A 25,538-nucleotide genomic window follows, 5' to 3' on the forward strand; every position below is an offset into this window, starting at 1 on the left:
GATACGGTGATATACGCTATCCACCTGGCAAAGCGCCGCGCGATGTCTTATCTCTATTTATAGCCTGTGGCACGACTCAAACTCGCTATCGTAACGAACAATCGTTAAGCGGTCTCAGAATCAGATGGAAATGCAAAAAAAAAATGTACATTTTGCGGAAGGCACGATGTATATTATTACGATGAATCGTTAATTCCCACTTCGTTCAAACGGTGAGGTAAGGTCAATGCCATCCTTTCTACTCACCCAACTCAGTAAGATTGTAGCTGAAAATCGTTCTTTCAGAAAGGTATTGATCATGAATGGTGAAACTGATTCAACGTTGGCTCTCGTATCGCGAAAAGCCCAAGATCGTTGTATTTCCGAATCATTTGTCAAAAATAATATCAAGAATGAGATCAATTCTCATCGCTGGTGTATCACCAAATCGCGGCTACTGTGAAAATGCATACATCTATCGTTTCGCCATGATCACTATTCTTTGTACTCTTACGTTGAACCTTAATTGATAAGGTTCAAAGTTCGATGACTTCAGAAGCAAGTTATCGCAGTCTCATGATAAGTCAGAGTTGTACAGTTTCCCGCAACTGCAATCTCCCTTCATTTCGACAATCGAGCAATGGTAATCGGGTCTCAGTAAGGGTCGAACGTCGAATTATACTTTCGGTAACAATTTCACTATCATATGAAGGGTTCCTTAAAGGTTTGCCATTCGCACCCATTTCAATATTCACAGCTTACCTGTATCTTGGTGATACCTGTGTTTACTTATTCATCTGCCCTCATAAAATCGATGGACAAAGAAGTAAGAACTTTTTTTTGGAGCGTATTTCGGGTGCTGTAGTTTTAGCTCCGTAGAGTGGTCGGATGCAAGGTTTAAAGTCATTTCAACGGAGGATTAGAAGTACTGCCTTCTACCTCAAGGGACGTTGTTCGCATGGAAGGCTGGATGCAATGGTTTGATACTTCTATCAAGTAAAATTGTATTAGGTAAAATCCAGCGCAGCTTGGAATACGAGCCAAGTGGCTCTCATGAAGTACCCGCCAGATCGTTTGTTGGCTTCGAGTCAAATCAACTTTACATAATAAGCCTATAGAGTTTCATTCTTTTTTTCTTTAAATAATTGACTGTTTTGAACCAACCAGTACAGGTATGTTAAATACTCTTTCTATTTGAATATTTTTTTTCAAGATACATTCACATGGGTATGGGAAATGTAATAATTCCAATTCACTGTGTCTACCATTTCTGAATAACTTGACAATTGTACACGCTATCATCTGTAGCAGTTGTCATGTCAATTGCATCCAGTTGCAATAAGTGTCGTTTTGCTGATCCCTCTCATTCTTGACATGTTACGTGTTACAAACTTTCCACGAGCAACACAATTTTGTCATCGGTTGACAGCAGGAAAGTATTAAATTGCAACCTATGACCCTGGTCGTTACGTGCGCCTGCATGCTCTCTTCGTGATGGTTGAATTGAATAATTAATCCATACGCGTGCTTCAAGCTTATTTTAAACTAATATTCGTTGATTACGGAGTCGCATTATGGTATTTTCAAGATATCGCAAGCATCATTAGCATCTAGTTATAAATCACTTAGGACGAGAATATGCTCCACTATATAATCAATTAATTAAAGTAGATGACAATGTCCGAGAAAAATGGTATCAGAAGAAAACTTCATAATTTCATTTATTGCAAAAATTTTAGTCGTGTTTTGAATAATGTTTCGGCCGAGTCGTGAATTTTGTTTGGAAATCGCAAATTTCCGACCTCGGCGACAAAATATTACACGGCCAATTTCATTTCTTTTTAATACCTGTCTGATTATTACACGTTGAAATACTATGCTGCTTATATTGAGCGTTAATAAACAAGTCACGGTATAATAAACTTAAAGCATCTCCAGTCACGCCCATTGGCATGAAATTAAATTATTCAAATTCACCTGTTGTCGTTCGCTTCTTACGAAATGGTTAAGGCGAGTGGAAAATGTTGGACCACTGATTCGTGAAGTGGCACAGTCTCGAATAAAACTGTGTTTACGATGCCTTGTCCTGGTGCCAATTCACATGGGATGCTCCCTCGACTTCACCTCGATTTTAAAAGTAGGTATACTTAGGTAACTAAGATTAATCGGAAGGAAGGGTACCATTGTTATTATTACTATTATAGTAATTAAAAAAGTAACCTATCAAATCTGGTTATTTTTGTTTCCCTCCACACGTGTTTATGATAGTATGCGTGTAATTTTACTATCTGTTCAATCAGTTCATTGGTCACGGCCTCAACCTTCGAAGATCTCGGCTCAATTCGTTCGATATTTCGTTCGAAATTTCAAGGCAAGCCCCCACTCGACTTTCGAACTGAGAAGATGCCACTGGCTTCGAGAAACAAACAGCCAAAAGCACTAGCAGATGAAAAATAATCATGAGTTAATTGCAGGGATACTATAACGTATGATTTTCAATCCGCTCCGCAATAGCTGGGATGCCATTCGCCGATTAGTCATAACTAGCAGCGAAAGCAAGTGATAAGCACGTAATACCTGGAATTGTTTTAATTAGCGTAACATTTCGTAAGTATTGTAGGCATCGGGAATGTGAAATCTCATGTATATATTGAGTATGGAGACATTTAAATTATGTACCAAACAAATGATATACTTACCATATTATGTGAAGGCGTCTTCAATGTCGGTTACTTCACTTTGAGGGGAAGAGAAATCACGTTGACGTTTACGTAACGATTAGTCGAGGATTAAGGCCAGGGAAACATATTTTTGCAACTAGACGGCAAATGGATACATCGGTATCAAGTATATATTTTTTCAATAGCTTCTGCCTGATATAAATTCACGTAGTAATTAACAAAGACAATAAAGTTTTGTACGATTTGGAACAAATATTTACAGAACGTAATTATTTGTTTAAAATATTCTGGATGTTTGGAAATATTTAAAAAATGATGCAAAATTATACTAATAGACGATCCACTCTTGGCTGCTTATGTCAATTTCTGGACTCTACTTTTAGAACAGCGATTTTTTGCAATCAAGTTTTGTGAGTTTTTTTTTAGGCCTAGACGTTCATTTCGAGTCACAGCGATCTGCGGTTATTTGCCGTATCTGTTTGAAGTCAGGCTAGGCTTGATAAAATGACTTGTAAAAATATTATGTCGGCGAAAAGTTAACGTGGTGACGGTAATGAATTTTTTCCCCGTACGATCGTGAATTAGTAATGAATTACCTATGACCTGTAAACAGCGAGATTACAAACCGCTGTAATATGATGAGCTAAAATTCCATTGAAATTATATCAGCGTCTTATTGGTAATAATTGAATTCTGTTAAGCCGGCGGAGGACAAGCCGATAATTTTTATGGCTATAAAACTACGCTTTCAATAGTTTGCAGAAAATCTGAATACCCAGCTACGGAAATTTAATATCAATCGATACAAGGTTTTATTGTCCATTAATATAAATTCAAAACAATTCCACGTAATCACGACTCTTCCGAAACTGTGTATTTTACATCGATTATTGAATCCCTCAATACGCATTTAACTTAGCCAAGTGGATTAACAGCATTCTGGAGTTACGTAACTTCTACACGCAATCAATGGATTTAATTATAGCGTGGACTTTTTAATCAGAAAATTTATCACCAATGGGATTCTACATACCTAATCGTATGTAATAAATTCTACGGGAACATAGTCATTGTGCGTAAATTGGAAACATAAAAAGGCGACAAAGAAAAAAGGAACGAAGAAGTGCTAGACGAAACTGCTAAATTTGCATTCCGCCACGTCTTCGGAGTACGCAACGAGAGGTGAGCACCGGACGATGATAGTTGTTGGCCTTCTTTCCGTGACTATGTACGCATACGCAAAGCTCGGAATTACATGTGACCGCTTGCTCAATGACAGAATAAACACAACTTACCTTACATCATCGCATCATGTTCGATATTTTTTGTGGCTACAGTATAGTTTTTACTACCTCAAACCATAAACTGTCTGGGTATGAATTTTTCTCTGCCCCCAGAGAACATCCTGCCATCTGTGATATCTTTCGTTCCACCTTTCATTTTCAATTTTTAGGCAAATTTTAGACCAGTGGGTTCAACAACCCCGATAAACACGATTTTATACTGGGTGGGAGCGATTGGATGAAATTAGCCAATACCACGAGTCAGGTATTTCTTTCCTATCGGGTGACTGCCGGTCATTTCTAAATTGTCAAACGACTTTTCAGCATAATAAAGAAGAAGATTAATATGAAAAAAAGTTGAAAAATTAGGCGTCCGTAAGAAACGACACGCTGATTATTTTGAGCCGGTGTCGGTTGCGTGTGTAAATGTTTGCGATTCTCGATAACGAGTATGAGATACGCCGTATAGATTGCAAAAAAAAAGCAACAAACGAGAATTATTGGTCATCTTTTGCGGGTGTGGCGTACCTGCTTCGAGGACTTCCGGGATCAGCCGCTCGCAGACTGAAATTATTAGTTGATCATTATTGCAAACGAGGTAATTCGAAGGTATGTCTGATAAATGCAAGCTCCGTTTGCACCTTAATGTCAAACAATGCTGGATGTATTATTTCAAGAATTACATTTTTTAAATATTTGGAAACTAACTGTAACCGCGATAAGACCTCAAAATTGTTTCAACGACATATAGTCTGTAGGATAAATGAGTTTACAGTGCTTCGTAGTGAAGCAATTGTCATTTGAATAAGTCTGATATATCTATAATAATATCTGAGCGAAAGTTTTCCGTTCATCGAGTGAGATTGAAAGTGTTTATACTATTATACTAACGTTAACAAAAAATACGTTTACATATAATTGACCGCTCACCAAGATTCAATAATAGATTATACACGAGGTCGAGAATTCTTACCCTTCATATTGAAATTGTTTGATTGCGATGAGTTATATTTAAATGCTATTGTTTCGCTTCCGGTTTCTCTATTCTTCTATGTGATTCACGTATGTGTTTAAAGGATTAGCTATTCATTTTTTCAGATTTCTTTGGATTGAGCGTATGCCCATGACATACGTTTGGAAATCATTCAAGGATTTTTGAGATCCACATAGCTTCAAATCAGGATGATTTGTGAAATAAGATTTCGTAAAAAACTTTTACTGTATTCCTTGAAGTTTACGGTAATTTTTTTTCTCAAATTCTTCTTTCGTTAAAGTGTAGTGTTTACCAAAAATCAGCGTCAATCATTCGTAGCACAAAAGTGCCCCAATCGATTTGGCTGAAACTTTTACATAGCATACCTTCTTCGATCCGAAAAACAGTCCATAAATTTCTAAGTGGGCTTAGTAGCAATTTACAAGTTATATAGAATAATACATGTATCACTATGAAACTTTTCAGCTTCGTTAATAAATATTACGATAAGTACCGTGGTACGCAATACAATGTCAAAATTGAGCCGAAGTTACTCCATATTGAAACAATCAGCAGCTGGAGAGCCAGAAAAAATATTTTGCTGAAATTTAGAATTCAAATGGCATGCCATCAGGAATGGGCATGAATACTAAATCGAAAAACAGTATAAACGAAGAATTTGTTATGACATAATACTTGGACGTACGATTTTAACATATCGATGGCTACTGATAACAAAGATTCATCTCCGGACTAACACGATGAAAACTTTAATCACCTGTGCTAATACATACACAGAAGATGAAAATACGTATCTCTTATGCTTATCTATGGAAGATACGTTTAATCCAAAAAATCGTAAAAAAATGTATGGTTGCTTCTTTCAATACGTACTTGAATTACGTAGAAGAGCAAAAAAATCGAATTAAGTCCGGTAAATCGGTCGTTCGTATAGGTTTATGTATACATTTTGGTTAAGTTATAGTAATTATAAAGGTAGCACAAGAAAGAACTCGTAAAACTCATTTACATCGAAAGAAATACTTTTAATATATTTATGATTGGTTAATTATTGAACTATCCGTGCATCTCTAAAACTTAATGTCATAGGTGAATTATTTTTACAAGAATTAGTCGAAAAATTATCATTATGTTTCCAATAATTTACTCTGGTTTATCACACTCTAAGTAGCAGAGAAACATAATTTTCGGCAATTTTGGTAATATAACGATATTCTAACACGTTTTTAGCTGTGAATTTATCGATTATAAAGTAATTATTCAGAGTTTATTAGAGTTAAAATAACTAAGGACCATGTTTGACTTGTTTGAAATTCATATTTTAATTGCTATTCTTCCTCATTTTTTTTACCAGTCATCCTTCCTTCTTTACCATTCATCCATTCATCTGGTGATATCAGAACAGCATTGGTATCGGTAGAAAAATTTTTTTTTTTAATATCTGTGAATTTTTAGGTTTTAGACCTCACCTATCCGAAACACAGGTCATTATGAAAATGTTGGTATGATTACATCGAACAAAAAATTCGTAAGTCTCGAAGGACTCCGACACAGTTTATACGATGTTTATTGGAAATTTTACGCGAATTGCCGTAAAACGAATAAAATAATGCAATAAGAAACAATTTCACGAAAAACGAAGGAACCGACTCGTTAGAAAAAAAAGAATATTGACGACAAAAGATATCGATCATACTTGATGGTACTTCAATTAATTGAATTAGTTCGTAAAGTGATGAAAGTTTCGCAATAAATACTATTTTCACGGCTGGTTGTGATCGAAATGATTAAATTATAGAAAATCGAACCAATGAAAACAACGGTCTAACTATTCAGATGTACGTTTTAGGAAATCGCTTTTTTATCCTGTGTAGAAAACTTGAGCTGCGCTGGCATTTGTAAAATTTCATATTTTAATGCGAATCTAAACCATGCTTTTGTGTATCGTGAAATTCAATTGAGTATCAATTGTTGTTACATATCGAAAGTCAATTGGTGTAAATCATATTATCAATTGAATACATTTTAATATTTTGTAGCTCTGTTCTGGAAAGTGAAAAGAAGGAGACGGTGTGTACGGCAAGTTGCAGTGCAGCAGGCGCATTTGGCGAGAATGAGTACTCGCGAATTATATCTATACGGTTGTCGTACATGATACAAGAAATGGAATCGAGCGCACTTGGAGTGATTCATTAATCAGTTTGGTTTCTCCAGTGAAAGGTGGCTCTGGATACGTAATTATAGAACGCGGTTAGCGTCGAAGCATTTCAGGGAGAGTGTCTAAACGGCGGTACTTGTAAGAACATTTTTACTGGGCTACAGTTTATCTCGAGTCATTCATCACTCTTAACTAATGATCTCCAGTGTACAGCTGGCTAGCTCATGATTATACGAGTATATGATTCTCGTAATGTCAAATTTCATTCATTCTACACACGTCGACTCTTCCGTCTACCTGGGGATCAATAAAACAGCAAACATTGAAACTGAAAGCATGTTTGAAGATAGAATGTGTTTTGCCGTAGGTATTGGACTTTGATAATTCACTTCGTACACAATTAATAATAATGTTTGAATGTAGGTGTGATTGATTCTTTCACGATGACAGAAGGGAGGTCCGCTATTAACTAATAACATTCATCTCAATATTAGCTTTCACTTACAGTGGGAACATAATTATGGAGCGTTCTTTATCACTGATGACGAGGTGTAGAGCATAGAAACAATTTAGTTCTCGCATCGAATTTTGTTTCGCTCTTGTTCGGGCAACGTTAAATTGGAAGTGGGGAAATACGTATGGGAGGAGTTGGTCGTTTTGTGCAGCAGTGAAAGTACCGCTCGGCGGAACAGTATTTCGATGGAATAATCATTCCCCGATTCTAATGAGAAAAAAATAATTGGTGTTTCCATTAAGCGTTTTCGGACAGGAACACTATCACCATTAGTTGTCGAATTATAAAGAGTAGTAAATATTTGACACTGTAGAACAGATCTTGCCTCGAATCAAATATCCGTTCAATTAAAGGCACGCGAAGCTGAAAACTCGATTATTATATTCAGCAGGATATTCGGTGCAGAAATACCACGTATCTAGTATGTGGTCTTCTTCAAAGTAAGAGTTGAAATGCTTGAGTTTGGGAAACGCTTACGTTTCTGCCGCTGACAACGGCGAGTGCAGAAAACTGCACGAATGGTTGTTCCAAATGAATTGCTTGGTTCTTTTATGTCCGTCAGTTGCCGCCTTTCGCTTGGCTCGTTAAAAAGAACAAAAGAACTAGGGTTGAGTAAAACATTCACTTTCAATAAACTCATTGTTAAACTTTATCATACACAATGCAGACTATTGTTTAATTCCGATGCCGGGAGTGTGAACTGTTTCGAAAGTGGTTCGATCAAAACATTTGGTGAGCATATAACAACAAAGTAATTTATCGTTTGTCTGAATCGATGAACTTCAATAGGTATTGAGATTTGGTATGAAATCCGTGTAATATCTAATATGCATCACTGTAAACGTGGATCAAAGACAACCACATATCAGATTGAATTCGATTTCGTTTGAGCTTTGAGTAGAAATCGTCACGGAAGAGCATAAGTAGTATTCAAGTGAATAGAACAAAATGTCACGGTTAAGGATGAATGGCGGATCCTCTGAATTGAATGTTCGAAGAGAAAAAAAAATTGCGCAACAAATCTCCAGGAATGTTATTTGCGTCGATGATAGATAACGCGAACGAAACAAGATCCTTATACTATTCAAAGAAATGAATCTAAACAATTTCCATCAACAAAAGCTAAAATATTAACAATTTAAGAAAAGGTTTTATAATTCGAACGTTCAATACGATTAAAATCTGGTGTTTTTCATCCACTTTCAATGTTTTTGGGCAAACATCCATAAAAATCTCTACAGATCGTAAAAATAGATTTGCATATTGAGTACTCTGAGTGCGGTATAATGTACATTGGTCAACAATTACATTCGCGCGTTTTAACTTTACTGCCATCTAAAATTTTTCTAATGTTTTTTTAAAAAATCTGTGGGGTTCTATTCAATGAGTAAAATGAGTTTAATCATTTTGAACATTCTAATTCTTAAACCTTTTCTTAAAGTGTTGATATTTTGTCTCGTGTTATTCGAATTCGCTGAGATTAATTTTTTTTACTGAGAAAGAATATTGTTTCATTCGTGTTTACTATCAGATTTTTGAAATAATTACGTCTGTTCGTCTATCTATTGATTCAAACGGTTCGATCGATTCGTCTTTAATTCTTTCTGATTAAAATCTATTAAAATGGGACTTAATGTTTCTTGTAAGTAATTAAACTCGGCACTGTAACAAGAAAATAAAAAAAATCCTCCACCTCTTCCAAGTCCCTCACGGCTCGATCTAGTTCTCGATCAGTACTACCTGTACAGCTTGACATTGATCTTGGATCATTGGTGTCCAGCATTTGCACACCGTCATTTCATGTTTTTAGCCCGTATCGAAACTGGGTAAATGTAGGTACACACCTTACAGCGAAAGTGAGAGGAGAAAGATCACTGGATAAATAATAGTTCAACTTTTGCTTTTATTCAGTGGCTGGTTCGTGCTCAGTTACCGGACTGACAAGAATTGATCGGCGATCGTCCATCTTTTTATCATACTTTTTGTTTTCTTCGTTCAGTATAGTATAGTGAGTCATGAAAATTTAGTACTGCTGCCGGTTAGACTAGCTCTTTCTCAGTGTCGATCAATTCAAATCTCGCGCCGATTATTGCGGCAAAAAATATCGCGATTTAATGGAGGTACGAGGCCAGAAAAAAACTCGTCCTCGTTGTCACCTGTACGTTCAGCGAGCTGCTCTCTAAAATTTGCTCCTGCAACAAAACATTTCTTCCTCGGTATGGATTTCGCTTTAGATTAAATTCCTCTTGACCAAACCTTTCAAAATTCTCACTTTTTAAGCAAAACCTGAACGCGGACGTTTATCGCAAATTTGTGGTCATCTGCACTTTCACTGACGAAGTAATTGCTGATTATTTTACTCAAGACAGGGACGGAGATTATTTCATTAATGGTAAAGATAATTGTAAATGCAATTTCTTTCACCTACTATCTAGCTGCACAGACATACTGCAGAGGACGCAGGCTTAGATTCAAACCGCAGAAACGGAACTCATCAATTTCAGTGTGATTACCGGTTTCTGATACACCCGTGCGATTTTCCTTCTTGTGCGTAATTGTACGGAAATTTATAACATGGGCGAGGTTTTATTGCTCTGCAAATTCTGCACCGTTACTTATCCAGGCGTTGGCGATTTCTATTACTCCACCATATTTATAGGCGAGTCTTATTTGTAAGTTTCAAAAGATTGAGACACTGTCGAGACTTTCAAAACGTTGAAGTGCTCTCCAATCAAATTCGCAAATACATAGTATACTCGTAAGTGAAATGGCTTTGAGTTTTGTACTAGCTTTGACATCCATATTCCGGCTGCATTGTGACGTGCAATCATGCCGTTGTGGGAAGTTAAAGTGGCATGGAACGAGTGTAAAATTTATTGCATGTAAAAACACATAGCGTGTTGGTTTTATCAGCTTGCAATCGGACGTGACGTTTTCGCGAAGGGCACTGGACTATCACTCAGTTTATATTGTGTGAATAAACTGACATTTGAGTCATGCGAACTTTCTAGTATCTATGGGAAACTCAGTCATGACTTTTCGAGTCTCCTGTAAACTCAGCTTAGTGTTAAAAAATTCTCATTTGACATTAACATACTCTGCAGGTTCGCAGAACATGCTTGTTATAGAGACAAAAATGACCAAAGTTTGTACAGCATATTTTAAATTACAAATGTTTTGACTCACATCGATCTCATTTCCAATACTCGTTCTTAGTATATACGTGTAATTTTTGTTTCAATAACGTGATAACCGGGCAATTCGGAAAGTTGTCATAATTTCTGTTTGTCGGAATGTCGTACGATGAACTTAATTTTTTCTAAAGATGAATATGTATGATACGATTTACAGTATTAATGAGAGCTATTGTCTCGTTGATACTGTCGAAGCAGCATTCTTTCCATAATTGTAGCGTACTTCTTGCAGGTATAATGACTAGTGGATACACTCGGTTGCACTCGAATCCAGTCTCCACGGAGAAGGGGAGAAGCAGTAAGGAATCGGAGACCGGAGAAGGTCGAGAAGTTGCTGAGAGTTCGCGACGAGGAGTAGGAGACCTTTCTTCTTCGACGGGAAACGGCAAGTGAGCGGGCGACGAACCCGGTTACCGGAAAAAAGAAGACATTTGCGAACGTAGGCAAGTCAGTTAGATAGAGAGTGCTTTCTTCGGATCTGTCACGGTGAAGGTCCTCATATATAAGCCACTGGACGCTCTGAAATGGTCAGTGAAGTTCGCCTCACTGTAAATACCACCCAAATCTCAAAAGCAATCATGTTCCGATTTGTAAGTCTCCGACGAAGCAGTTACAACCCATTTTTACCATTCTACCGTATTATTAGTTTGATAACAAATTGAACTCACCGGAAGTTTTGAATATTTCACCAGATTTCTCGTACCGATTTCTTGATATATTGATATACTGACTTGATGTATCCACTAAAGTTACTTCCGCTTCCTTAATGCCCTAATCAAAGAACCTATCCAGAGTCAGGCACCCCGATAGTTCCTTCCCGCTCATATTCATGAGAAAATTATGCAAATAGTGATCTTGAACTCTTTAAAATCGCACAGTTTCTGTTGACGGTGGTTTTGGCCACGGCGAAGGCGTCTTACTTCTCTGGAGGTCACGGACTCTCAGTTCAACCAAAGTTCCTCTCGCAGTCTGTGCATCTCCAGGAAATACCCACTAAGATCATAAGGATCACAAAGACCGTGGCTGTCAAGGTTCCCGTGCCCTACCCAGTTAAGGTGAGTCTACAGTCATCCCGAAGTTTGCTGACCGAACTGCCATTTTGCTGGTGATTTTGTTCTGCAAAACGAACTTCTGGTTCATCTGCTTCATAGCATACCGATCTCCCTGTTCCAACGTATCCCGTGTCACCACCAGTTTACTCAAATCCGTTCGGTTTCCCCCAGGTTCCTCAACACATCCCGGTTCCGGTACCGGTCAACCATCCAGTGGCAGTTCCGGTGCCTCAGATCGTGAAGGTGCCCCATCACATTCCGATCGAGATATCGAAGCCGGTACCTTACGAGCTCCAGCAACAGGTACCCCTCCTCGTCTCGAAGCCAGTACCTTTCCCGCAGCCAGTAGCAGTTCCACATCCGGTTGCCATAAACAAACCAGTCCTGTATCCGGTGCCCCATGCGGTACCTTACCCACAGCACAGTGAGTCGACCGGTTACGAGCAAGGTGGATACAGCGGTGGGAACGACGAAGGTGCCGGCCATGGAGAACAGAGCTACAATTCATACACCGTTGAGTCTCAGGGGAACGATTATGATCAGGGTGGCCACAACTCAAATTACGGAAATGAAAATTTCCATGGATCTCAGCCGGACTACTCGGCCCAGCACTGACACCCGGAAGGATCAAAGCACGAATCTACCGCCGTGGCCAAAGTCATTGTTAAGTTTTTGTTTGTTAATGTCTCTTGTTGATCCACCCTGTAGGACTTTTGTTTTGTATGTATTTTTGTAATAAAAATTCGTGCATTTACGGCACCCAAGAAAATCTTAGCCGGTCATTATACTCTGTCATGTCCGGCGCTGCTTATACCTGTACAGAAATTTTATCAGTACCCCTAAAAAACCCAGAGAATACGGCCCGAATACCTTTGATACCGATAACCTTTGTTAGGATTTCAACCCTGAGAAGGTGTTGATCGATCAGCTTTAACTGGACTCTGCAGTCAGAAAGCTAGGTAATTTCCTCTCATGGGACGTGCATTTGAACTTCGCAATGGTCTTGAGTCCCCTAAGGCTATCCATAATAAACTTCCGTAACATACTGACAAGTGAGGGCGCGATGGTGAAACACTACTGGTATTGATCTACGTTGTTTTTATGCAATTATTGAGATTCATGACTGTCGACGTGCCATTAGTTCAATCATAATATTTTATGAGTTACGTGGAGTGTAATGAGCTGTTTACTGCTGGTCGGAGCAACTATATTCGTGAGCCTGAACGGTATGCAACCTGTTTAACGTACACGTATGTTTGCTTGCCTTTGGGCAGGACCACGGTAAGACCGGTCTTCTTTGTCGGTTCACCAACTGTCTACCGTCTACCGATAGTGTGATCTGGACCAAACCATGGCTGGGCGTGTAAAAAAGTGTCACTCAGCGAATGAAACTGTCGAAATGGTTGAAATGTAGATTGAAGCGCGTTAATTTAAAATTCCAGTTTCTGGTAAGGCTTTCAAATCATAAGTGGATGAAGCTTACTTTCGAAATTACAGTTTGTACATTTCAAAAGTGAGTTTTGTGGCAGTCGTTACTAGGAAATGCGCACGGGTCTGTATCATTTTTTAATTCAAAGTTTTAATTGAGGAGACATCCTTGAGAAGATCAGTTGGTGTTTAATTTCTGATACATTTTTCTGTCGGCAATAGTCTGAGACTCAAAAAAAAATTCTAGTTTGAAACCTAAGGTTTTCGCAATTTGGAAATTGAAAGCATATAAATATTGCTATTACATTTATTTTCAACTATTTAGGCATAGCCGTTCTATTGATGATAATTGTAATTCAACTTTTGTCTGCAACTCTTCGAGCTAATTGTACTTCCAAATCTTATGTCACGATTTCTGGGAGAATCGCTATTCAATTTATGAGTCTGCAATAATGTGACCGATTGATTCGGTGAGCTTAAATATTTCACATGATACGTTGATAGTTATTTTTGTAAAACTTGCGAACTAATTTTTATATTGTCATATTACAATTTGAAGCAACGTCATCGCTAACAATAAGAAATAAACACTATTCACCTATCAAACCATTCTAAAGACTAATTATTTTCTCGGTAATAACGTCAGTGGGTATCAAAAGTTTGGAAGAATTGATGTAGACAAACGTGATGTGTCTATCCGTATGAGAAATCGTTTCCATTGATACGTTACCGGCATCTAGACGGTGATTCAAAACGAAACTTTTATCGCCTTGAGTTTTCCATCAACATTAAAACTACATTATTTATCGCTCGATAGTAACTAACTTTCTATTTTCAATAATTATAATATGAAACTGAATATGGAACTTGAGAAAAACACGTCAAGGCTTCAATGTTCACCTTTGCTTGATACCACGATTGGATGGAAGGGATATTTCTAAGATCACTGAATTTTACGATTTATTAATTAAAAAAAAAAAGAACATGACTTGAATTCTTAGTTCAACGGACTCTTCGAACCTTCATCAACTATATAAATATAAATGATTGACAGATTATGTTATATTTAGTAGCGGATATTGAGAATTCAATTGAAAATCGAATGAGCTTCCGTTGAATGGAATTAGTTGATGAGTTTTTGAGATCTCACGGTCATCAGTTTCATAAACGGCGATGATAAAAACTAGTTTAATGTCTTGGGTAGCGTTCTCTAAGGACAACAATCAAATTTCATTACTTAAACAAGCTTGAACGACCAGCAGCCGCAACGTCCAGCTAATTTTCGACCCTCGTGACTTCACTAAAAATCTTCATAATTCCCTCTTTCGTTTTTTAACTATTCCCATGACTCCGTTCAGAGAAGAATAACACCTTCACTTTAACTACGCCTTCATTTTAACTGCAATACGCCTATATTTGTCCACACAATTCTGAACGCATTAACCAATAAGCGTGCATACTGCTCCTGCATAATAATCGCACTAAACAGCATCTTCAGCTTTGAATGTCGAGTTGAATAAACTGCTGGTTAATTTTTGATTATCAAACCATCTTTAAAATTTTTCGAAGGCTGTATACCGGAGTTCTCTGTGCAATTCTCACACTTAATCTCCACTCAGCGCCAGCAGATAAGCAACCGAATCTACATTCAAGCTGTCTACTGTTATTTATCGAAAGATATTCCTTTCTGACGATGAGTGACGGAGCCTGCGTTAGTTACCAAGTTAGATATTTTCAGAAATGGTTGTACAGACCTCAAATGTAACTTTGGTTGCCTATCCGCTGGCACTGAGCAAAGAGTTTTGAATAATATTCAGATGCATGTATTCAAAGTAATAGTTGTTTGCCCACCGTAACGAAATTGATGTTCTCGCAGTTGAGGGATGTTGGTGAGCTGAAAATAAATACTCTTGTATTGATTTATCGACTTTTTATTCCAAATCGGTTTAGAAGAGTGATCGCACAAAGATTTTTCAATTTTACTCGTCGAAGGCATTTTTTTTTTTTTTTAGACAGTCAATAATGATACCTCAGTGCAATTTTGAAAAGTTAAATATACGACCTCAATGCGTGATTAAAAAAGTGTTTAGGAAAGGTTGTCGAGAATGCATCATGATAAAATGGAAGTGAAGCAATATACTAGATTTTTAATTATTTACAATTCTAAACAATTCAAACGAGAAACCATGTTCGAGCGTTTGTTCATATGTTGATATTGTTTCTACCCGTTTTTAGGAAAATTTTCGCATTTTTAAAATATATCACTTTGATAATAATTTAAGGGATCATCTCAGTGTGACCGCCCGAAAAATCACTGATTTTCGCGATTTTTTTTTTCATGGTTAGGATATCCTAATCGGTCTGGTTTTTTTTTAAATAAATTAAAGCAGCGATGAAGAATACAAAATGATTTTTGTTGCGGTGATTTTTTAGTTTTTTATTATGGTTATTGATTATCAAAAATGTTGTAAAAAAAAAGAGTCCTCATCGGTGTCCACTTTTCCGGGTTCAATTTTGATCTGAAACAAAAATTTCAGAAAGATTATCAATCTGTAGGAAAGCCGCTATCGTTCTATGGAGGTTTTTTTTTTTTTAAATTTTTTTTGACAAAATGGCGGTAATTTGAACAAAAAGTAGTGAATTTGGCCTTTTTTTTCGACAGTTTTTCGAGAAAAAAATAGGAAATTTGAAAAAAAAAGCTACCATAGGACGATAGCGGCTTTCTTACAGATTAATAATCTTTTTGAAATTTTTGTTTCAGATCAAAATTGAGCCCGGAAAAGTGGACGCCGATGAGGACTCTATTTTTTACAACATTTTTGATAATCAATAACCATAATAAAAAACTAAAAAATCACCGCAACAAAAATCATTTTGTATTCTTCATCGCTGCTTTAATTTATTTAAAAAAACCCAGACCGATTAGGATATCCTAACCATGAAAAAAAAATCGTGAAAATCAGTGATTTTTCGGGCGGTCACACTGAGATGATCCCTTAATGTGAGACTTTCTAGTAAGAAAGAGACAGAAAAAGTTTATTCTGAACTCACCAACCGCTTCAAATGTTAATGTAAACATAAGCACTGATTGTTATGCAGATCTCCATCATTAAAATTTTCCTGTATCAAAGCTTCGTCATTGAACCACATCATCCCTGAAGATTCGTATATCAAGTCTTGGAATGCTTACGAGTAGAGCGAGGACTACGTACCCTGAAATTCATCTTAACGTTGTTTACAGGTACTTCATGGTATTTTGATTGTTTTTCAAGAGATTCGTACACTGTTATTACGAAATCGAAAAGTTGCAATATTATCACAAGTCACGCCGTTCACTAATTCGAGAACTTTTGGCACGTGATCGACTATCATCAGATCTAGAATTAACTCTTTGCGAAGGTGCTCATTTATTTATTTCAAATGGGTAGGAACAAAGGCGCAATTAATCCAAAAATACATATTCATATCCATGTATATTTAACAATTTTTATTGAACAGAAATGTCAAAGTTCTTATTATAGTTAACACACGTGGTATGTGTATGTATAATGCAAATAGCATCACAACGTGTAAAACGTTCGCATAGATGTATACACTTTTTTTCGCAAAAGAAAAATGTACACAAATGCTGGAACGAGATTGCAAAATAATAAGAACATTAATAAAATGAGCACTATTGTCCTGAATGATCTCGAATGTCCAAATAAGGAGCACTTGTATATTTATAGTTCAATTCAACGAATTGAGGGTGTTAGAAAACCATGGAAAACCAGGACAAGGCCTTCTTCCCCTTTATTTCTTATCCCTGCTTCCGGTTCCGTTAATAAGTGAGCAATCGGTTCTTCGTGGAAACGAAGTCTGTGCAATAGGCACAATCAATTCGTAGAATAAAACACTTTCCGACTCGTGCTCCTTCCACATCGAGGCTCACGTTTACCAGGATGAGTAGCTGGACGCGTCAGACCATCCTGAGTTCCATCCGTTGTTACGCTCGATGATAACGGGCTGCGAAACGGCGACTGGGACGTGCTTCACAACGGGAACGGCGTAGGGTTGGGGCACTCCAACTGGGTAAGGGGCCGGAACGTGGACCTTGACGGGGTACGGAGCGGCGACTGGGTAAGGACGGTCCACGGGGTAGGGTACGTGCCTGGTGACCTCAACTGGGTACGGCTTTGGCACATGGACGGGGTACGGCCTGTCGACAGGAACCGCGTACGGCACCTGGAGGGGAAAGAGAAAATACGATATTACACTGGATCTGCAATTATATGTATTACTAGGGTAAGTTAATTGATGAGGTAGAGACAGGCAGCTCGAACAGGCTTGGCGACACACCAGCTACTGCGCAACCGTTTTATACTGTTATGGGTATTTTTAAGGCATTAGATCATAGCGCGTGGACTCTGAGTTTGGGAAAGTCGGACCACTGGGGCCATTCGAAGGTAAAAGTTTTTTTAGCACTTCTTGTACTGTAGTTTTAAACAACACTGGAGAGAAAAATTGTGCCAAGCGTAACGGTGGCAGTTTGGACTCGAAGTACAGTTGATGAATTATTGGTTTGAGAGAATAATGACCGTTCCTCCTACTCCTCTCTAATCACTCATGCGGACCGAAGTCACGCTTGTAAAGAATTTAGCATAACAGGGCGATTCAAGCTATTGCGTAGAGATGAGAATCCGCGGTTGGGTGTTTCCAATATGCGTAGGAACGAGAAGTAATAAGCGTCTGGTTAATGGAGCGTGGATCGAGTCCGAGGTCTTCGTTGGTGAACCGCGTACGCTACCTTGGGCCACATCTTCCCTTTCTTAAGACACGCCAACGATCCCTCCATCGTCGTAACGCTACTCCATTCCTCGTGTCAAGAAGGAGGGAGGAGGATCAGGAATCGGACCGCGGGTTGGAATCGAAGCAGAGAGTGCAACTGACGGTTACTCACTTTTACGGGAACGGCGACGTGCTTCTCAACGGGGACGGCAACTGGGTGGGGAACCGCGACTGGGACTTCCTTAGTGATCGTCACTGAGCTGACACTTTCGCCCAAACCGAGACCGGAGCCGTAGCCATAGCCGAGACCAGATCCGTAGCCGATACCAGATCCGTAGTTGAGGCCAGATCCGTAGCTCAAGCCAGATCCCAGGGAAGAGTAACTGTTGATGCCGAGACCTGAGTTCCATCCGGATCCGTAGCCGAGTCCAAGAAGTCCTCGCTTGTCCTTCTTCGAGTCCGCTGGCTTAGCCCCAGCCTTGGAAGCATCCGCAACTGGTGCTGCACCCGCTTTCGCAGGCTTGGCTTCTGGCTTATGCTCCTCCGCAATGGCGAGGGCCACGAGGGCGAAAAAAATTATCACCTGGAACATGTGTCTTAGATTAGGTTATGTTGCGTTAACGAGGCCATGTATTAGTGAGCTCTAAGAACGCTTTTTGAAAATGTAATTAATGAGCGTTTGTTAGAAACGAACGAACGAATGCTTATGTGCATTTGATTTCAAGTCGATTCTTATTTCGACATCAGAATTTCGTACGAACAGAAACAAATTTTTATACAATGCTCCTTTGACAGCGTTATTTCGGAAAAAGAGCAATTTTTTGAAGACATTTTCAGACGAGTCGATTTAAATTCAATTTCAAATTTAAACATCTATGACAAACATTTTATTATCCAGATATTCACGGTTTATGAGACTTTGTTTCTGAAGAGCTGGAGAATGCAATAATTGTAATCATTTTAAGGATCAATTCAGAATCACGCGACAACCGAATCATTTTTGTGGAATCGGTTAACTTCTGTTGCTGTTACTATCGTGAAGTACTGATGATTAATATACTAAAATGTATTCCAACTATCGTTTTTTGGAAAACTGTGACAAAATGAGTAAAAATACGATTTTTTTCTCATTTCTAACAAGTTAATTCATATTGACTTCCTCGTAAGATGTTTATAATTTGTAAAAATACGAAATTGACATTTGCCAAGATCTTTAACTCTAAACGTACTAGACCCGATCAAATGACCGGTTTTACTACGGTAAGAATAGGGATACGCAAAGTGCCGGTATGGTTAGTGTTAAAACGTCTCCTGCTACTACCAGTTTCTAAGATCAAGAACCGTTGGACGAAAGGCGAGTATTAAAAGCGTGTTAACAACGGACTTAGTTTTGTCAAAAAATATCCGGCACGTCGTTAGCTCGTCATCTTTGTAAAAATTTAGCTTGACTCAAGTACCGCGGTCTCTCGATGAACGACTTTCTCAAAAACTGTATGGTGCTGACGTAAGTTTCGAATTTCAAACACCTCTTACGATGCTGTTATAATGCGATCACTTGTTGTTTATAACGGTTAAACCGAGTATGATGAAGTTGTACCTTTGCGTTCATGCTGCTATGCTTGTTTCGAGCTTGCAACTGAAGACTCTTCGGAGATGGTCCTCTTTTATACGAATTGCAAACCCTCCGCAGGAGGTCCCTTCCCGGGGGGGGCCACGACGCGACGACGCGTTCCTTACGTAATTTTCCCAGATCTACATCGAGGACCTGATACTCATTTTGCGCCGAATAACACACGTCGACACGGTTGCACTTCTTTGGGTTGGTGCTGGACCTTGACGCTTCGATCTTGAAGCTTGCCATCCTCCCCTTGAATGTCAAAATATGCACATCCAATTAGCGATTCGATTCAACGCCGATACCTGTACTTTTTTCCTTATCTTACTTTACTTCCTCGTGATTTACGACAATTTTCGTAAATCCCAAATGGATTCGCTCCTAATCGTCATGCTCGCTCTCCTTTCAATCCAATTTCACAAAACATCTCATTCCGAAACCGAGGATGATCTTCTTTTTGTACTCCCTCTCTTTCCTTCTTGCAAGATCGCGGAATGTCGAAACTAATTTTTTCTTTCGTCCAGAGAACAAAGAAACTCTTCTGCATGACCTCGTCGAACGCCGATTGTTTCACAGGCGTGTGAAACGATTCTATAGTTCAACAGCCGTTTTCACTAATATACGTATAAATGCAGTAGGTATTGGTAGTAATGGCGGATCTTTGTCTGGCGAAAATAAACTTCAAGCTTTGTAAGACTGTGGCGTATCATATAGAATGGCGAGTCACAAGGGGAGACACGATCAGTGGCAGGGTCAGTTTCTGGGCCATAAACGAGAATTTCGATTCTTGTAAACAAAAATTGTGACAAGGTGACCGAAAGATGTTTTCGGTATCGCATTAAAATCAGGTATTCGAAACGCGGGTACGTCTAGTCAATATTTAAGGAATTTGTCCGGTAGCCGAACGATCTTTTTTGCAATTCTGACCACTAATTTGCGCGACTCGCGCGATGATTAACGAGCCGATTAACCGAGGTTTATATAAATTTCTGACAAATGACAATTTTCGCGACTCTAGTTACGTGACGGTTTTAACAGTTGTGCGACAAGATTTGACGCAGGCATATATTGCTCAATATTGGATTCTAGCAAGCAAATCTCATACATATTGCGTTAATTCTTAATACACGCTTAGTAGCAATAAAATTAAACGTGTGAAGACGACACCTGGTACGTTCCATTCTTCAGTGGGTAGCTAGAAGAATTTCTAAACGAGTTCCAAACCATCGCTACTCGGCGCAAGCAGTTGCATACCGACTTATAACATATTATGACGTAACGAGAATCTTATTTATGGCACGCAATCCTGTGTATAACATACGTTACATTATATGTGTAATGTAGTCTAGTGAAATTTTTCAATATCGAAACTCAAACTTTCAGAATTCTCCCACTGATCTGCCTAGCGGTAATTTATCAATATGTTCGCGAATGAGAAGCCAGCATGTATCTCAATATTATATTAACATCGCGATTGAGCCAGGCGAAAATCTTTATCCGACAAGACAGATATCCTTCACCTAAATTACGACGGATAGATCATCCATCACAGCTTCCAGTGTGGAAAAAATCTCGATATGTATTTTTCCTGGTTCATAACCATGCGGTTTATCAACATTCTATTATTGTATTCAGTATTAGCTCCGAGCACCTCAATATCAAAGCGTAGTCAGTTTTCCTGTCCGATTCATATGGTCGTTAGCTTCCGTAACAGCCGTATGAGTGAAATTAACGTTGTGAGTTAAATGATGGCTTGTAAAAAGGCGTGTACAAAATCGCTGAACTATGATTCGGACTAGCATAACATTATCGGCGATCCGATGGAGAAATTGATCTGTGAAGGCTGAACGGTTCCGGTATACATATGGGCTTGGTACAGAATTTATGACATTTCAAAATATTATGCGGATCCCCAACATAGAACGTTTCGTAATATGTTTCAGTGGATTTTATATGATTTGCATTTGACATTTTAACCAAGCTAGCAAGTGTGTCATCTAAATAGAGAAGAACAGTTGAATCGTTACAGAAGATATCATATAATGGGACATTTATTTCGGTCACAATTGGTGTATCGATCAATTACAGTCAAGTAGGTATCCCAATCGATTTTAGATTCGTTGGCCTCTGCTGATCGCCTTGAAGAGATGTTTTGAATCATGCAAAATGGCATGTGACTGTATACGAAATAAAGTAGGAAATACCTAGAAAAATTTCGATTGCTGGAGGCGTTTAAATGTTTTGTTGCATATGAACCTAGTAAAAATTGAATGATAGTAAATAGAATTAATTCAATATAAAGATACTTTCCATTTCAGTTGGATCAAATTTAACTTCAAAAGTGAAACATAGATTTAAGTGGGTAAAAATCTTCATTGTTTGATGCGAATATTTATTTATAACGCATCAACTGTCTAGTCGTTTCAAATATAACAAATATTTATTTGTCTCTGTAACACTTTATTTCTCTGGGTGAGTCATGAATGATATTCCAGAACCTTAGATTGCATATGAATATGAAAAAGAAAATCGTCGTTTACGATTTCTGATCATAGAATTGAGCTTCAGTATCGATACAGCAACTAATTTTGAGATAGGTTTCAATTAATCTTATACGGCGTGGGACTCAAATTTCGTTGGCACTGAAACTGTGGGGACTGAAAGAACTTGAAAAAGAATCAAATTGGGCCAAGTTAGAGCTAATGGGATAGAATGGTCAGCCGTAATATTCTTATCACGAAGGTGTGTCATATTTATATTTATATTTGATGACATGACATTATAACGAAACATCTACACGATATTAAAATGTAAATACGACCCAAGGAGAGTTTTTTACGATATCAATAACAAATTTCGCAATTTGGGGATAAAAAAAATATGACCGATGAGTTACGCTTGTGCGGTCTGTCACTAGCCTGAAACTATTATGACACATTCATATTTTTAACAAAAAACAATCCAGAGACGTGTCCGTTCTTAAAGGTCTTTTTGATTTCACTTCCATTATTTTTTGCACTTAGGATAATAATTTAACGGCACTATTACGTAGCCTGCGTTGATCATTATTGCCGCACGAATATCCTATGTATCAAACGTGCGTGAGTAGACACGTCATAAATACATTTATATGCGTATATAGACACAAGCGCATGAATTTCGCGTAGGAAATCCAACCGAGAGTATGTAAATACGTCGTGCGTAAGGTGTGGGTATAAAAAATTGGTAGAAGGAATCGCTAATGGCTACTTATGCGAGCGTTATTAATGCGATAAAGTAAAGCATGTCAACGGGGTGCAGGCATCGCGCTTGCCTCTTTCGCGAAACAGGATACGGGGATCGAGCTGCGAGGTGGGATACAAGATGGGATGGAAGTGAAAAGGTTCTCCCCCTCCCAGCCCCGTTATTTTTGCTACCGAGGACCGGGTGGATTGCATAAAGAACACGCTGCGGACTGGTACACAGATTTCGAAACCGGAAACTTACACCGTTTTTACGCGGTTGCGCCGTTTATACTCGCTGCAGTCTTTGCCGCTGCGTTATATACATCGCCAACGTAAATACGCTTTGTGTACTTACAGGCACATAACACGTATGGACGCATTTCTATATTTTTCAGCATGACTGACCCTTTCATGCTTCTTACGTAAAATACAAGTGTATTAAAACGATGTCTGCGCGTATAACGTGACATCAATCGCCAGCTGCGCACTTTTTTCCAGGACTTCTGGAATCGAAAGTGGAAATTTAGAGACCAAAATCGATCCACTAGAATATTCAATAAGAGATTCGATTTTTGGACTCAAAGCGCAAGAGACACTTTCGACGGAGTTCGCAACTCTGTATTCGAATTTCGTTGCAGTGTTCATCTATCAAAAATGTTGGAGAATTACCGTGATGGTATCTTGAAAATTACCGCAGAGATGTTGTGTGCTTTATTACCATGCCAGTGCAATTTTTTATCAAACTTAAACTGCTAGAAAGTTCAATTATGTTTCCAGATTCGGCATATTTGGCATCAAACTGTAGATTTTGCGACGCAGTTCTTGGGAATGATTCATGATTTGAAGTTCATTTTGGACAGTGTGATGATCAACTGGCTACTCAGGGCGTTTTATAAATCACCTGTTACAGACTTTACAAAATGTTCACGGTAATTCTGGCGTTCGTCTAAATATCATGTTTCTTCTCACCGTCAGATTTAGTTATATGATCAGAGCATTTCTTTCAGTTCACCCCGTAGTTACGATATGGCTGCAACACTTCCAGCGACTGCTTGATCGTAAGGTTCTCGATCCGAGAGGTATAAGAATCAGAATCAGAGGATGCCCGCGAATTGGTTCGTGAAAACGATAATCTGCGCTCGATTAGCGGAGCATTGGATTGTTGAAGAAATGCCGTTCCGAGTTTGGAGTCTGTTTCGAAGTAACCCGACCGTCGAAAATTTCATCAAGAGCGAAGAGGATGGCGTTAGCCGAAGTCATTCGATGGCGACAAGGACGCTAAATCAGCGAAAACGCTCGCAGTGAGTTTGGGAATAAACTTTCCCGTATTCTGAGCTGCGGAATAAAAGAAAACTGACAAAAGATTCGGAGAGACAATGGGACTGAGGGAAAATCGAAGATCGTCACTAAGATGTTGTTTGAAAGAAAAGAGTAAATTTTCATTAGTCGCGACACCACCCTCGGAGGAAACGTTTCTTTAAAAGTATTTAAAAGAAAAAAAATAAGCAACAATTTCTAAATTTGCTGGCGGAACGATATCTATCCATGCGCAGACTCTTCCTGGTGCCTTATTATAGGAGATCAGAAAATTAAGTAAAGGTAATCAGTTTTCCTCACTTTCATTCATAACGGAGCTTTTTTAGGACTGGACTAATTCACGGGGCAATGGGAGAGACGGATTCTCATTTAATTATAGACCCAAGAAGCATGTCGAAAAATGATTGATCGACACATCTTTTTTAAATAACATTCGCAGATCAGATGAGTACCTCTTAACAAAAAAGAGTCCCGCTTTCCTCAGCCGAACCGCCTGAAAATGGTAGCGAGAAAACCGCCCCGCAACACCGCCCTCGTCGTCTCGGCGATCCGGAAGCTGCGGGATATCCAGGGCACCACTTCCCGCGAGATAGTGAATTTCATCTCTTCGGAATACGACGTCTCCGGACCCAACCTCAAGCGCCACGTCCAGATGGCCCTGAAGCGCGGGATGTCCTACGGTTTGATCCATCGCGCAAAAGGGTGAGTTTGAAAACGCATGAAAGATTAAAGAAGAAAACAAATCCGTCAAAGAATTACCCTGATAAACTAAATAATCGAACCTCCGCAGCGGCTACTACCTCTCGAACCCCAAGGGGCTGACGATCAGCTGCGACGACTTGGTTGATCGTGGCAGAAGAGGAGGGTGCGGAGGCCGGAAACGACGCAGGCGAAGGAGCAGGCGCGGGAAATGTGGACGCAGGCGATCCCGCAGGCGAAGGAGGCACGGCAGGGGAAAGTGCAGGGGAAAACGCAGCAGGAGGAAGAGGAGGGGCAGGGGCAAGAGGAGGTGCGGACGTCGGGGGCGAAGGCGCGCCGGTGAGGATGAAATGGACGAGATGGTCGCCATCCTGCCGCGCGACAGTCCAAGAAAACCCACCAGACTCGGACGTGCCAAGTTCCCCGAGAGGGGCGCCACTCGCAGCAAGAGTCTTAGCGATCGATCGTCGGCTACCCGATCTTCGGGAGGCAGTGCGGCCCTCGATGGCCAGACCCAGCTGTAGGTTATATGCACGGTGAGAGGCTTTGGCGTGCGGTTTGTGCGATCCGATTTTTTTTCCGTTGACACTCGCTTTTCTCTCGTCTTTTACAGCCGGCGAGGAAAATATCCGC

The 25,538-nt window shown here is 39.1% G+C and overlaps 2 protein-coding genes and 1 long non-coding RNA gene across 3 annotated transcripts; 2 read left to right on the forward strand and 1 right to left on the reverse strand.

Annotated features, from left to right (window-relative positions):
- Positions 1 to 11,257: 11,257 nt before the first annotated feature.
- LOC124221471 (protein TonB) lies at positions 11,258 to 12,624 on the forward strand. The gene is made up of 3 exons (XM_046631540.2): positions 11,258 to 11,393; positions 11,682 to 11,858; positions 12,027 to 12,624. The coding sequence occupies exons 1-3, from the start codon at positions 11,328 to 11,330 to the stop codon at positions 12,468 to 12,470; spliced, it is 687 nt and encodes a 228-aa protein (XP_046487496.1). The 5' UTR covers positions 11,258 to 11,327; the 3' UTR covers positions 12,471 to 12,624.
- Positions 12,625 to 16,743: 4,119 nt separating this feature from the next.
- Positions 16,744 to 19,773, reverse strand: LOC124221470 (zinc finger protein 512B). The gene is made up of 3 exons (XM_046631539.2): positions 19,648 to 19,773; positions 18,223 to 18,633; positions 16,744 to 17,507 (listed from the first exon to the last, which is right to left on the reverse strand). Exons 1-3 carry the CDS (start codon positions 19,657 to 19,659, stop codon positions 17,217 to 17,219), a joined length of 714 nt encoding a protein of 237 aa, XP_046487495.1. The 5' UTR covers positions 19,660 to 19,773; the 3' UTR covers positions 16,744 to 17,216.
- A 4,446-nt stretch (positions 19,774 to 24,219) lies between these two features.
- Positions 24,220 to 25,151, forward strand: LOC124221486 (uncharacterized). Its single transcript, XR_006883827.2, has 3 exons — positions 24,220 to 24,488; positions 24,646 to 24,908; positions 24,997 to 25,151. It is a non-coding gene; the product is annotated as an uncharacterized lncRNA (long non-coding RNA).
- Positions 25,152 to 25,538: the final 387 nt, after the last annotated feature.

This window comes from Neodiprion pinetum, chromosome 6, assembly GCF_021155775.2.
Source record: "Neodiprion pinetum isolate iyNeoPine1 chromosome 6, iyNeoPine1.2, whole genome shotgun sequence".
In the NCBI taxonomy this organism is placed as follows: domain Eukaryota; kingdom Metazoa; phylum Arthropoda; class Insecta; order Hymenoptera; family Diprionidae; genus Neodiprion; species Neodiprion pinetum.

Excerpts from the sequence above, each read along its gene's own strand:
- LOC124221471 (XM_046631540.2), top strand. The coding sequence starts at position 11,328 with ATGGTCAGTGAAGTTCGCCTCACTGTAAATACCACCCAAATCTCAAAA. Across the intron at positions 11,394-11,681 it reads AAGCAATCATGTTCCGATTT|TTTCTGTTGACGGTGGTTTT; the intron begins GTAAGTCTCCGA and ends AAAATCGCACAG. Across the intron at positions 11,859-12,026 it reads CCGTGCCCTACCCAGTTAAG|GTTCCTCAACACATCCCGGT; the intron begins GTGAGTCTACAG and ends GGTTTCCCCCAG.
- LOC124221470 (XM_046631539.2), bottom strand. Across the intron at positions 17,508-18,222 it reads ACGTCGCCGTTCCCGTAAAA|GTGCCGTACGCGGTTCCTGT; the intron begins GTGAGTAACCGT and ends TTTCCCCTCCAG.